The sequence below is a fragment of the Oncorhynchus nerka genome, linkage group LG7 (assembly GCF_034236695.1).
Source record: "Oncorhynchus nerka isolate Pitt River linkage group LG7, Oner_Uvic_2.0, whole genome shotgun sequence".
NCBI classification, from domain to species: Eukaryota; Metazoa; Chordata; class Actinopteri; order Salmoniformes; family Salmonidae; genus Oncorhynchus; species Oncorhynchus nerka.
In genome coordinates, this window is record NC_088402.1 from 62,261,999 (window position 1) to 62,277,338 (window position 15,340).

A 15,340-nucleotide genomic window follows, 5' to 3' on the forward strand; every position below is an offset into this window, starting at 1 on the left:
TTAAAAGGATAACCTCACCTGTTGAAGGTATGAAACCCGATATGAAGGAATGTGGCCCGAGTCCATCCATACTTTAGAGCAATACTGTCAAGATTACCTAAACACTATGGCTGGTTATTAGTAGTCCAAAGGCAAATTTAAAGGGATTAAATCACCTAAAATTGTACAAGGCAGAAGATGGGTGTTCTAAACTAGAGTAAATAGGTTGATATGTGGCAGCAGGGTAGCCTAGTGGTTAGTGTTGGACTAGTAACCGGAAGGTTGCAAGTTCAAACCCCTGAGCTGACAAGGTACAAATCTGTTGTTCTGCCCCTGAACAGGCAGTTAACCCACTAGGCCGTCATTGTAAATAAGAATTTGTTCCTAACTGACTTGCCTAGTTAAATAAAAGGGACATATACTCTGAGTAAAGGGAGAGCACATACTGAGTGGACAGCAGAATGAATGAACAGAAGGATTATTTATTTGTTTTACAGTTATTTTGTATATAAACTTTTAGATTCTAGCATTCAGAATGATGGCTGTATGATTTATCAAGGATTACGAAAAGAAAGCAACCAAACGAACAGCAAAGGAACATTCAGAGAAACGCTGTGCACATCAATCACAGAATATATGCACTAAACATGATTGAACCCTAGATATGTTTTATTTGTTGATTACTTTGTGCATCAAACAAATCAATTCCCAGAGTTAACTTCTCCATACTTGTTGACATACTTCCTAGTTTATTTTGACTCCACTTGAACAATAAGAAAACACTGAAATGGTTAGAGGAAAGACTACCTCTAACAGGAAGTGGAAAGTGCACTTAGTGGATCCGCCCAGCGTAACACCCCAGCTGCATAGGGGAACGATCAACAACCATGGGGGTCATTGGCTTTTACAGCATTTTGACACAAAGGGTGAAAGTTCACGAGCCAATGATCCATTTCCATGCTATATTTGAGGAAGCTCTGGACTCGTGGTAATGTTCATGTCTTTAAAATAAATGTGTACTCAATGCAATGCCACATACATAATGTAATACTTGACTACAAGAATGATCATATAAAAAGATGAAATGTAAATATAGACAGAGGGATGAAGTATAAAAGAAACTACATTGAATAACTATTGTTACGATGAAGGTGATTGTGATACAAGAGGTTTTTTCGAAAGAGAAAGAACCCCATTGGACGTTTAGGGGCCCAATGGGAACCATCCTGCAGGAGAACGTGGTCACGTTCTGGTCCTCACACCTCTGGCACAGAGTGGTCCATGGCTGATCGCAGGAGACCGCTGGACATTCTAAAAACAAAAACACATTCTATTAATCTAAATGGCTAAGTATTTTACCAGCGTTACTGATCTGAGGAAACAGTGTAATGCTATTCCTTAGACACTCAGCTCCTGACCGGTTACCTCTTGATCATGTGTTCGTAGATGAACTTGGGCATGATGGTGATGGTCATAGCTGTAGGGGAGGTGGTCAGGATGTCCTTGATCTGAGCGTCCTGCACATGAACAGAGTATTAGCATACATTAGACAATTTTAACACATTCATCGTTATGGAGAAGTCTCCGTCAACAGTTACAAGTCAAAACTCACCTTGAGGCCGATAACATTCTGGCCATTGATCTCACAGATGTAGTGGTCGGTCAGAAGGCCATTGCGAGCGGCCGAACCATCCTTGACCAGCGAAGTGATGTTGCCCGACTTGAAGATGAACCCAACGTGACCCGAGCTGTCTTTGTGCATGGTGACAGTACGCTGGAACGGCCTGAAGTCAGACCACAAACAAAGACAAATTAGGTACTCAATGCTCAAGAAGGGCACTTAGTAGTAGCGCAGTCCACTTTCTCCTAAAATCTCTCAAATGGGTTAGGGTTGGTAGTGGCCTAAAGCTGCTTTTCTATCAAGGACAATTCTTTTATTTTCCTGCTTTAGACTTTTGGCCTTTTTTTTTTTTTAACCATGTCCTTTGATCAGAATGCAGTTTCTCAAAAGATGATAGAAATTAGCCTAACAGCAAAAATGTACATCAAGTGTGGTGATATGTCCAGCAGGAGGAGCCAGAGCTACAGTGTCAGATTTTCACAGCACAGAGCATCTAAGGACATTTTACACTATTCCCCCTAATGGCCAGACATACTGATAAACACCAAAACCCCATGACATAATCCAGGAAACTGATCAAACTGGACTACACTGGTTCCTCTCTGGAGGTCTTCCTAGATTCCTGCTTTCTAGGGAGTTGTTCCCAGCCATTGTGCTTCTGCTTCAGCTGTTTCGGTGTTCAGACCAGGTATTTGTAAAGCACTTTGTGACAACTGCTGATGTAAAAAGGGCTTTATAAAATACATTTGATTAAAATGTTGGTTGTCATTCATTTGGTATTCATTAGGATTCCCATTAGCCGCTGCAAAAGCATCAGCTACTCTTCCTGGGGTCCACATGACATCGTGCAGAACATCATTAGTCAAGGACTGAAATACATACATTTAAAACATCACACATAGCCTGCATATCAGTACAAACACACAATCTAGGTCTAATACATAGTACAGTGCAAATTATAATACAACATATGGGTCTCTTCACAGTCCCCTTTGTACAGTAAGGTGTTCTTTTAAAACTGGTTTTATTGCTAGATTGGGGTGGCAGAGTTCCATGTAGTTAATACAGACCTGGGGACTGTGAAGACACCTCTGGTTGCATGTCTTGTGCTGTTCCGATGGGTGTCCAAACTGTGTGCCAACTGATTGAACAGACAGTTTGGTACCTTCAACACATCAACACCTCGCACAAAGACCAATAGTGATGCAGTCAATCTCTCAACTTTGAGCCAGGAGAGAATGACATGCATGTTACTGACACTTTCCCTCCGTCTACATCTAAGTGCAACACGTGCTGCTTCATCTCCTTACCTGTCCCGGACGATGAGCTCGATGCGGGTCTCGGCCGCGGCCTTCAGGACTTTGTGGGCCTTGTCCAGGCTCCAGCCAGCACAGTTCTGCCCGTTGATCTGGAGGACCTGGTCCCCGAAGCGCAGACCCCCCAGGGCAGCCGGGGAGTTGGCTTGAACCAACTGGATAAACACTCCCTGAGGAGGAGAGGAAATACAACATGTTCCACTGAAGTTAACACACTACATAGTCTCCCCTGTTGGAATAACAGATTCCTCTTAGGTCTGCAGTGGAAATTAGATACAGTGCATTCGTAAAGAATTCAGACCCCTTCCCTTTATTCACATTTTGTTACGTTACAGCCTTAATCTATAATTGATTAAATAAAACATTTCCCTCAATCTGCACACAATATCCCATCCTGACAAAGCGAAAAACGGTTTAGACATTTTAGCAAATGTATTTAAAATAAAACACAAAAATACATTTGTATTCAGACCATTTGCTATGAAACTCGAATTTGAGCTCAGGTGCATCCTGTTTCCATTGATCATTCTTGAGATGTTTCTACAACTTAATTGGAGTCCACCTGTGGTAAATTAAATTGTTTGGAAATTATTTGGAAAGCCACACCTGTCTATATAAGGTCCCACAGTTGACAAAACCAAGCCATGAGGTCCACGGAATTGTGTCGAGAAAAATCTGAGGAAGGGTACAAAAATAATTCTGCAGCATTGAAGGTCCCCAAGAACACAGTGGCCTTCATCATTCTTAAATGGAAGAAGTTTGGAACCGCCAAGACTCTTCCTAGAGCTGGCCGCCCGGTCAACCTGAGCAATCGGGCGAGAAGGGCCGTGGTCAGGGAGGTGACCAAGAAACCGATGGTCACTCTGACAAAGCTCCTCTGTGGAGATGAGAGAACCTTCCAGAAGGACAACCATCTGCAGCACTCCACCAATCAGGCCTTTATGGTAGAGTGGCCAGACAGAAGCCACTCCTAGGTAAAAGGAACATGACAGCCCGCTTGGAGTTGGCCAAAAGGCACCTAAAGGACTCTCAGACCATGACAAACAAAGACTTTCTGGTCTGATGAAACCAAGATTGAACTCTTTGGGAGAAACTCCCCAAATATAGGTGTGCCAAGCTTGTAGCGTCATACCCAAGAAGACTTGAGGTTGTAATCACTACCAAAGCTACTCCAACAAAGTACTGAGTGAAGGGTGTGAATACTTATGTAAATGTGATATTTTCAACAAAAAATAATAATAATTATGTTTTTTGCTTTGTCATTATGGGGTATTGTGTGTAGATTGATGAGGGAAGAAAACCATTTAATCCATTTTAGAATAAGGCTGTAACGTAACAAAATCAAGGGGTCTGAATACTTTCCAAATGCACTGTACATTTATATAGGCTTGACTGTTTATTTAATAAATATTCAGCGATTGCTTTAGGGGGGATTTAAGTTTCTTAGGCAGATTTAGAACAAGTGCCTGTGGCCCAGATATAGACTGGCCTGAGGATAGATAACCCCAAGCTTTAGTCTGGTGGTAAGGCTATCATGATGACTCACATTGTCGATGGCCCTCAGCCTCAGGCCGACCTTCTTATCCTGGTCCTTACAGAGGATGATCTCACGCAGGCCGGGTCGGATCTCTGCTCTCCTGATCCCCACGTCTGACCCAGTCACAGGACTCACCATGCCACCGATGCCCATGCCTGAGGGCACTGCCACCTGCTGTAGAGGGAGGGGGAAGAGACAGGCAGATAAAATTGAGAGAGAATTCAGAGATTGGAAGAGAGATGGCAGGGGTGGAATTGAATGCTACATTAATAAGCAGTTGGAGATGGAATGGAATGTCCATGGGAGGAGGTATACTGAACAAAAATATAAAAACACAACCCAACAATTTACAGGATTTTACTGAGTTAGAGTTCATATAACAAAATCTGTCAATTTAAATCAATTAATTAGGCCCTAATTTATGGATTTTACATGACTGGGAATACAGATATGCATCTCTTGATCACAGATACCTTAAAAAAACAAGGTAGGGGAGTTGATCAGAAAAACAGTCACCGCCACCATGGGGAATTCTGTTCACAACGTTGACATCAACAAACCGCTCGGCCACGCAATGCCATACACGTGGTCTGCAGTTGTGGTCTGAGGCCGGTTGGACATAGTGCCAAATTCTCTAAAACGACGTTGGTAGAGAAATTAACATGAAATTCTCTGTCAACAGCTCTGGTGGACATTCCTGCAGTCAGCATGCCAATTGCACTCTCCCTCAAAACTTGAGACATCTGTAGCATTGTGTTGTGTGAAGAAAAAAATACATTTTAGTGGCCTTTTATTGTCCCCAGCACAAGGTGCACCTGTGTAATGATCATGCATTTTAATCTGCTTGTTGATATGCCACACCTGTGGTGGATGGATTATCTTGGCAAAGGAGAAATGCTAATTACCAACATTTGAGAAAAATAAGCTTGGTGTGCATATAGTACATTTTGGGGCTATTTTATTCAGCTCATGAAACATAGGACAAACACTTTACATGTTGCCTTGATATTTTTGTTCAGTGTAGATTCAATTCCCAGCATCACCTGGAAAACTTCCACTTGCTAAGCCAGGAGGATTAAACCACCTATAACTTAATAAAGATCTGCTTTTGACATTACTTCTTGTTCTCTCACTCATATATATGTTAGAAGACTAAATCTGCATTGTTTATTTGGCATTTTCTTGAATCTTCTTTTTGGTGTTCTAAAGTGAATAAGATAGCTAAATGTGAGTGGACATAATACTGGGCATTATGAGAGCTCACCCACACACACTGGCCTACACACTGAGGAGCAGCAGAGGCCTCACCCACTCACACTCCAGGCTGCTGCCGAGTGAGTCAGTGGTGCTCTTGGAACACAGTGCTACACAGCACTCTGGTTTCTAAAGAGTCTTCTATGACTCAGTCTCATAGCACCTTCAAAACCAATGTCCCTCCTGCCTCCCCCTCAAAAAACTAGGCTACACGTCTCATTCTTGTACAACTCTTGACAAAATATGTACCAGGGGGGGGTTTAGTACCATACATCTCTTGTTGAAGCCTTGTGGTTTGCATTTACTAACTACATCCGCTGAATTTACTAGCTGCACTTCCGAATACCCTTTTGAATGCAACCTATTCTGTGAGGCGGTGTCTTCACTAGAGACGAACAGGATGTGTTGTGTGAGCTGGCCTGATGGAACTGGGGTCCTCTGTCTGACATCTAAGCATCAGATAGACTTTACATAATATTCAGGCATCCACAGACAACTCCTCTTATCCCTCACTCAGCCAATGAGGAGAAAATACTTCTGACCGAGATCACCACTGACATCCTTCACAAAAACGCATCATCTGACATACACCAACAAGAGGTGGGCTCTCTCTCTCGTAGTGCTTGGTGGATTAAAACTACCCACAATACTTACATTGTCTGCCATGGGCACCAGGGCCATGTTCCTCTGCACCTCATCACTGTTGAGGCTCAGGCCCATGTACTCTCCCAGATCCTCCAGGTTAGGGTACAGGGCTAGAAGAGGAAAAACACATGAATACAATAAAGCATTTGGACGATGATAATTATGACTCCTGGCTGTGGCAAAAGTAATCAATGGATTAATGTGGATTTTGTCCCTATGGGCCTTCAGACAATTCAAGGTCAGGGGAATTTGACTCAATATACATTTTGCATCGACTACCCCCTTAAAATAAACATGCGATATTCAGAAGTCAACCAATCAGAACACAATACTGACAAAAAAGCATTTTCTGTATGTCTCTTCAGTCAGTATGTGTTACAATATTTACATAATGAGCAATAAGAGGCATTGAACACTCCTACATTGTGATGAGTTGTATTCAGTCACACTGACCACTAAAGCAGGGTTAGTCTTGAGCTGCTCTGGAGGAATGCTACTAATAACCTGGCTGCTGTGCTTTAGCACAGCTCTCATTTCCTGACAGGACTCCCTCTTCATGGCTCTGAAAGAAAAGGCTGTTTCCCTGTTCCACTTTTCTGGCAGGAGCAGGCTGGGCTGGAGTGCCCGCACTGCCGCAACCTCTCTCTCTCTCCAAACAAGGTGCATGAATTGAGGAGAAAACTGAAGTAGAGAGGAGATTCAGCAACTCTTGGAGGACAATAGAAGTATATCTAATTTATTAAGTAAAACCAACATGTTTTGGCTCTTGCCCTCAGAGTATTGCACCTGTCCAGTGAACAGGAGACCTGTGCTATGTCAAACCCACACCCAGAGCACAGCGGGAAGGGTGGAAAGGAAAAGCACATGCATACAAATTGTACACAGATGCAAAGACATGGTCAGCCTATGTGGATAAGGGCTTACATACATTTTAGCAAATGTATTTCAAATAAAACACAAAAATACATTTGTATTCAGAGGGTTTGCTATGAAACTCGAATTTAAGCTCAGGTGCATCCTGTTTAGACTGATATGATAAGACAGAGACAGTCAAACAGTAGACAAGCATAAAAGTCATACTGGCTATAGGGCACCATTTTTGGTTCAAGCAAAGGAACACAGAAACCACCCACACAGACCACAGATGCTGTGTGTGAGAAGGATTTGCAGACAGCGATTCACCCAACCACCGCCTACACGCATCATTACAACCTCTTCCTATGAAGAGGGAGCAGGAGTGGGAGCTGTGTTTGGGCTGTAGTCCAGTGATGATGCCAGGGCCATTTCCTTCACCTCCTTCCCAGTCTGTCCCCTTCAGGCCTGAGAAAAAAACACCCCTCCCCCCTCCTCAGCCCTGCTGCTCGGCCAGCCTTCTCCATGGCAACCCTAAACTAGCTCCACTGGAAGAAAACAAAAGCCCAGAGGACATCCCATCCTGAGAGAGAACCGGCAAGAGAGAGCAAGAGTGAAAGAGGAGAACAAGTGAAAAAGAGCAGAAAAAACACATTTTCCTCCCCCTGGGCCCCCTGTCCATCTTCTACTTTCCTTTTATCTTGTACTCCTGCATCATCCTCCCCCATTCGGACTTGTGCATTGAGGGAGTACTCACTGCGGTCTCCCTGCCCATTTCACCCTCACTCAAAGGCCCTGAGGCTGAGAGGAGTGAGAGCCACGGAGTAGGAGCTGAGGGAAATTACATTCACTCCCCTGGTAGGCCCAAGACCCCATCTCACTCCCATCCTCTCTCTATGCATTTATCTATTTCCCCTCAATACCACAAAACACGATAGAGGGCAAATGCCTGCCTGCTCTAAGAATAGACTGATTCAGGGAAGACCACCACCAGAGACAAAGATGGAGGGGGAAAGCAAGTGACAAAAGAGTAGGGAGAAAGTGAGAGATCAGGGCCCGTGTTCACAAAGCATCTCAGAGTGCTGATCTAGGATCAGGTCCCGCTCTTATTATGATTTAAAAGACAAAACAGATGCTAAATAAGCACTCCTACTCTGAGATGCTTTGTGCATATGGGTCCTGGTCTGCAGGAAGGCAACAAACAGGGAATCTATAAAATATGGTATGTGATCTTCAACGTGTGATTACAGGCCTCACAGAGCCAGAGACCTACTTGTTGATGGCATCCCCAGGCCAGCAGCCTGCGGCTGGTAGGTCCCCTCAGCGATGGCTGGGGTAGCAGTGGTATGGGCAAATTGGGCTTGGGCCTAGGGAGAAAGACAGTAGAGCAGTGTATTAAGTTGTCATACTGAAACTCAATACAACTCGTACAGTATAAGAGGACTTCTCCCCCGGCTATCCATCCATCCACACACACACACACACAAACAACACCATTAAGCTAGCAAATGCAAATAAGTACAAATCTTTGTAAGAACAGCCACTTCATTCTTCTTGGAAGTGAAAAAACAGGAAAGGTAATAACGTTGTCCCACCTTACATTAATATGCAGCTGGACGTATATCCATTAGAACATTTATTTGGAAGACAAAACGTCACTAGAGAGTGTAATGGACCCTAGAACACCTTGGCGTAAGCTTCAGAGTACTACTCCAATTTGTCTTCCTCTCTTTTTAACAAAGAGCAAGGCCGATTTCATTTAAATGTTTATTTTGGTTTTAGCCTCCCGCTAGCTTCATTGTTATCAGGAAGAGAACTTGATCAGCCGAGAGGAGCTCAGAGTAGGCTACTTCAAAATGGTTGAATATTCTGTCTGATACTTGGTTTGCCTTACCTTCATGACCTTGTCCACCTTAAGATCCTCGAGAGATGGATACAGCGACATTCTGTGTGGGAAAAAAACAAAATAAAATGTTTAAGTGTTGGCATGTGAGGAGTAAAAACTGCATCAATACAAATGGGAGCTCACCCATCAACTGCTAACCTTTGATGAGAATCTTTCATTATTGTGAGATGAAAAAGAGAGCGAAAGGTAGCTAATGGCAACAGAAAGATGTGATGTAGGCTAAGGAGTAGATGGGTGGTCAGAAACCTCACCGCCTACAAGACCAAACAAACAAGTCAGAGAAAGCCTTATTATCCACAGTTTCTAAATGGTTAGTTCTAGAACTAGCCCAGCCTGACTGTAGCCTATAAGCTAAGGCTAAAGCTAACAGTCAAAACATACACAGCAGGCAGAATGTGTCATCGTTCACACACAGCCATCCCTCAGGCACTTCGTTGGTTAGAAAACATGTTATGCAAGCCTCAGCCTGCTATCTGCCTTGTCCCCACTGAACGAGCACACTGCCAAAATATCTCAATGAGCCGCGTTTGATCTCTGGTCATCTACTATCAAGAAATAAACATTGACGGGCATAAAAAAAAGTTGATAGCAACTGTACTAAAACCAAGAAAGGTCAACTGAAACCTATTAGCAAACACTGAAAAATATGAAGAAGCTTGTTGTGGTATCTGCTTGGTATGTGAAAGGCCTGATGTGTGGTCTGGGATGCAACATACTGAGAGTGAATAAAGACAAAGTACTTGCGCTCTCAAAGCTGGAAAACAAATACCACAGAAATTATCATGGAAAACTACCATCACATGGCTGAGGAAGACAGAGCAAAACTAATGGATCTAGGCCTAATTGAATAGCGAGGGAAACAGGATGACAGTGCAAATTCCCTTTTACTAGAAGTGGTACAGCCAGAGGTAATGAGCAACTAAGAGCTCACTTATATTACACTCGTTAGAAAGAAAGGAAAAGGTGGGACATGAAACTCAGAGAAAGAGGGAATGACATCATGACTGAGTACACACTTTCAGTATACAGAGTAAATAGAGATCAGCTGTAGCACAGGGCATAGCAGAAACTCAACAAACCCTGAGTTTAAAGTAGATACCATGCCCAAGAGTGCGAGCCCTGTCACTTATGAATGACTAATCATCATGCAACGCAACACACCTTGCCTTTAAGGACAAAGGCTTAACACTGGGCCAATTGTGCGATGCCCTATGGGACTCCCAATCACGGCCTGATGTGATACAGCCTGGATTCGAACCAGTGTCTCCCGACCCATCCTGTCTCAGCCTCCAGTATTTATGCTGCAATAGTTTGTGTCGGGTGGCTAGGGTCAGCCTGTCATATCTGGAGGATTTCTCCTGTCTTATCCGGTGTCCTGTGTGAATTAAAGTATTATCTTGCTCTCTCTGAGGACCTGAGCCCTAGGACCATGCCTCAGGACTACCTGGCCTGATGACTCCTTGCTTTCCCAAGTCCACCTGGTCGTGCTGCAGCTCCAGTTTCAACGGTTCTGTCTGCGGCTATGGAACCCTGACCTGTTCACTGGACGTGCTACCTTGTCCCAGACCGGCTGTTTTCAATTCTCTATAGACAAGAGGAGCGGTAGAGAAACTTTGAATGATCGGCTATGAAAAGCCAACTGACATTTACTCCTGAGGTGCTGACCTGTTGCACCTTCTACAACCACTGATTATTATTTGACCCTGCTGGTCATTAAGAACATTTGAACATCTTGGCCATGTTCTGTTATAATCTCCACCCGGCACAGCCAGAAGAGGACTGGCCACCCCTCATAGCCTGGTTCCGCTCTAGGTTTATTCCTAGGTTCCAGCCTTTCTTGGGAGTTTTTCCTAGCCACCGTGCTTCTACACCTGCATTGCTTGCTGTTTGGGGTTTTAGGCTGGGTTTCTGTACAGCACTTTGTGACATCACCTGATGTAAAAAGGGCTTTATAAATCAATTTGATTGATTGATTTACTATTGTGCTTTTCTGATGAAGGTGTTGGTGTATGCATACATTGAACAACTTATTCATTAGAATATGGTTGAGAAAGGAAAAGTCCAAAAAGTGCTGTTCCTTTGTCACTTCTCTATTACTGACAGTGAAAAGTTCACAAGATCTGCTATATGCTAGGAACAGGAAATGGGAACTTAGAGGTAGGCAATGATACACTTACCATGACCACGACTAAATGGAGAAAAAAAACGATACAACACACAGCTTACTTAGAAGGAAAAAAACACTCCTACACATGTATAAATCATATCCCACAACATTGATGCAAATAACACTTACTCCTACATGCATAACACTGCCAAATGAATACAACCAAATCCTTGTTCCGCTAAAAGACCATTATACAAAAAAAACACAATTGTGAAAAGACATAACCCTACTAACTAGTTGACACTACTACAGTAATACGGATAAAAATAAGCACAACAATGTGAACATTCAGCACAATCCCAGAGCCAATCTAAACATGCCGACCACAATTACATTACTGAGAAACTTCCTGCTCAGGCCCAGACTACACTACGCATCCCATTCACAGACCAGGGAGACAAACACTCCATTATGTCATTGAGCACCAAGGCACTTTCCAGGTTTTCATCTCAACTGTTCCTTCTATCGCCTTCACCCATTCAGAAACATGGCCTGGGTTATTCCCAGGTAAGCTTGGAAAATAACATTTTCATCCTCAACTAGGATCTACAAGGTTTTTTTAAGGACTGATGTGGGTGGAATTCCTTAACAAGAATAGACTAACTTTGAGACTCAAATAGGGACAGAAGAACAATGTGTTTCTGACAAAAAAATATCCTGAGTGATGCAACTTCCGTCACTCTGCAGGAAATACCAACATCGATTTTTGTAAACTGGCTTTTGGTCTAGCCACTACCCCGATATGTCCAGCAGCAGCAACAAACAGAAGGGTACATTTCAGCACTTCCTTGAGCCTGAACGAATTGGCAAGATACATGAGGAATGGTATCCCCTTGGCAACGTATTCTGGTCTATTGACATGGTTGAGAAAGGGAGCTGTGGTAATCATGGCTAGAGAGAGCAGGGATGGTGGGGGAGGAGGAAAACTATGACAATGATCACAAGGTCTGTTATAACTTATGTTTGAACTGTTATGTCCAGTGCACCACTATGGCAGCACTCACCCTCTTTTTCAACCAGTATATACCAAGTCTTCTCCTTCAAAGCCCTACTGCACCATAGCATAAACATATCAATAAACCTGTTTCAGTGTCTAGAGGGTGACTGACATTATTCTAAAACAGAAGGTAGACATTGTGCCAAACTTGAACCTATTATTAACCACATTTTCCTAAGCCTGGTTACAGCTAGCTCTAGTTAGATCCCTGTAATATATGGATATGTATTTAGAGTTGGGCCAATGCGGTTTCTGGATGATACATGAACATTTTATGGCAGCCATGTTAGCTCCCCATTAACATTACATGGGGGATATTTAAACAATGTTATGGAACCGAATGTCTAGAATATGAACAATATTCAACATTCTAAAAGTTGTCCCAACTCTCTTAACGTTAATATGGCTCTGGAGCTAGGTTACAGCTCTACACACATCTCTAGTGTGACATTTTACATTCTCCAGAATGTGTCAAGAAATCAGATAATATCACGAGTAGGGGGTTTGAAACATTGAGTTGAACAGTTGTAAACATCGACAGTTATCGTTAACTAGCTAGTTAGCTTTCTAGTTTGTTAGCTAGCTAGTTAGCTACTTCACTGGCTAGGCTAACTTTAATAGCATTACTTAATATGACTAACAATTTGACACCATATAGACGGCACATATATTAGCTGGCTAGATAGCAAACGTGGTTAGTTAGTTAACTAACTGTTATATGCTAGCTAAACTATAAGACTTAATCAGCTAAAAAAAACAAAGTTGTGGCTAAACAGTAACTAGTAGTAACTAGCTAGGTTTGACAGTTAGCTAACCAAATCAACGTATCAAGACAACATTCTTTGTTCATCTAATCTTGGCTAACACATCGCTGGTGAACACTAACTTGGCTATACCAATCACAACCTTGCTTCGATAACAGGTAAAGTTAGATAGGTAGCTCGCTATATTATCCCTTATTCATGATTTAAATTCGATTGCAATTACATTAGCTAGCTAAATTAGATACGCTAGCTAACGACAGATGTGGTTAGAAATATGTAAACTCACCTTAAACGTTTTGGTTGTCAATATATTAGAAAAATCTCCGAATATAGTTCCAATACACTTCTCCTTTTCTGCTGCGTACTTTGGACGACACCACTGCTGCTGAGAAGTGATATTCCTGAGCGATAGAGTGATATTCTGAGTCACCTCACCGCTCATTTCCTGGTCGACAAACGCAAATCAATCACTTGTGACGTAAACCAATGACCGCCTAGCAGCTGCTGTTGATTTTGTCACAAGATTATTACTTACTCGACGCAATAGTTAGCAACATAATGAATGTACGATGAATATCTTTGCAAGTACAGCATGTTGAAATTGAGAAATCTGGGGTGGTTATAGACAGAATATGTGCATTTCGTTAGCTCAGACAGGAACTATAAATGGGTGAAAAATATGAGCATAGGCTAGAAATCAGTGGTGTAAAGTAACTAGCTAAGCAAAAATACATTGAAGTACTACTTAAGTAGTAAGTGGTAGTATCTGTACTTTACTTTACTATTTAGATTTTTGACAACATTAACTTTTAATCCACTATATTACTAAAGAATATATATACTTTTTACACCCGTGCCTTTTCCCTGACACCCAAAAGTACGTTACATTCTGAACGCTTAGGCAGGACAGCAATATGGCTGTCCATAAAGTTTTAAAAAACTAGAACATTGTGCCTTGTGGTTTTCTTAATTTAAGGAATTTCATGTATAGCATTGACTTTTACTCAAGTATGCCAATTGAGTACTTTTTCCACCACTGTACTTAAGTACATTTAAAACCAGATAGCCTACTTTTACTGGATGACTTTCACTTTAGTCATTTTATATTAAGGCATCTTTAATTTCACTCAAGTAGTATGACAACTGAGTAGTGCACAGTGGGAAAATGATGCCACTCCTCTATTTTGCCAAGAATGGGTCTTTTGACCAATCAGATCAGAAATGTTGCCAGTAATTGGGCAAAAGATCAGAATTGGGCTGCCTGTGTAGCCATAGGCTTGCTATGACTGATAGTTTATACAGGTAACTGACAAAATAAAGGAAACCCCAACATAAAGTGCCATAATAGAGCATTGGGCCACCACGAGACACCAGTCTGTCTATAACACCATTCTTCCACAATTTGGTGTTTTGTTTTCCATAAACACTGTTTTAGGCACTGCTCCAGAATATACCAGAAATGTTCAATTGGGTTAAGATCTGTGCACGCACTCACTTTTAGGCATTTTTATACAAGACCCTAAGCATGATGGGACGTTAATTGCTTCATTAATAACTTTCAATATACTTTGTTTCCCTCATTTACTCAAGTGTTTCCTTTATTTTGGAAGTTACCTGTATATTTTATTCCCCTCAAACTCAACTCTGGACATTGAAGCCAATGCCACTGCTTGTTTATTTTGCTATAGAGAGACAATGCAGACTAATTCAACACTGATACTTTAAAATTGTGTTATCCTTGACGCCAGATAATCCATTAATTGACTCAGGATAAATAAAATGTATGCATACCCATATATCAGCGCAACAGTATAGTCTACCACCAATGTCCCACTTTTCCTGACAACCAGATACCCAATATCCCTCTATGCCCTACCATTGACATCACAGAGACCTAAAGGGGGAAATATATATATATAGTTTTTCCCAAAGCAGCTTAGAGATCACTGTTGCAACGGCACATTTTTTTTATTTCATCATTGGTTTTGCCTGCGTATGTAACTCGGCACACAAATAGACAATACATAGGAGGACCATTTGTGCCACACATCCTAGAAAGCTGTAACATCAAGAACAATGATGGCCAGCATCTGAAAAAGTGCTTTCTGAATAATAAAATTAACATTATTTCAACAGGCTTTATTTAATGTGATACAAAACATGGATGCCTCTGTCACCAGACTACAACAACACAGCATTTCATTTAGGCAGTGTGGTCAGTCTTACTAATGACACTGACAAAATAATTACTTTACATTACAGGTACAGTATAAGTAATTCAGATGCCAAATATAATGGCAAT

General features: G+C 42.0%; 1 protein-coding gene across 1 annotated transcript; it reads right to left on the bottom strand.

The window, feature by feature from the left end:
- Nucleotides 1-441: 441 nt before the first annotated feature.
- Nucleotides 442-13,492, bottom strand: sdcbp2 (syndecan binding protein (syntenin) 2). Its single transcript, XM_029664396.2, has 9 exons — nucleotides 13,325-13,492; nucleotides 9,099-9,150; nucleotides 8,478-8,571; nucleotides 6,362-6,462; nucleotides 4,463-4,627; nucleotides 2,911-3,086; nucleotides 1,592-1,763; nucleotides 1,405-1,496; nucleotides 442-1,290 (listed from the first exon to the last, which is right to left on the bottom strand). The coding sequence occupies exons 2-9, from the start codon at nucleotides 9,147-9,149 to the stop codon at nucleotides 1,236-1,238; spliced, it is 906 nt and encodes a 301-aa protein (XP_029520256.1). The 5' UTR covers nucleotide 9,150; nucleotides 13,325-13,492; the 3' UTR covers nucleotides 442-1,235.
- Nucleotides 13,493-15,340: the final 1,848 nt, after the last annotated feature.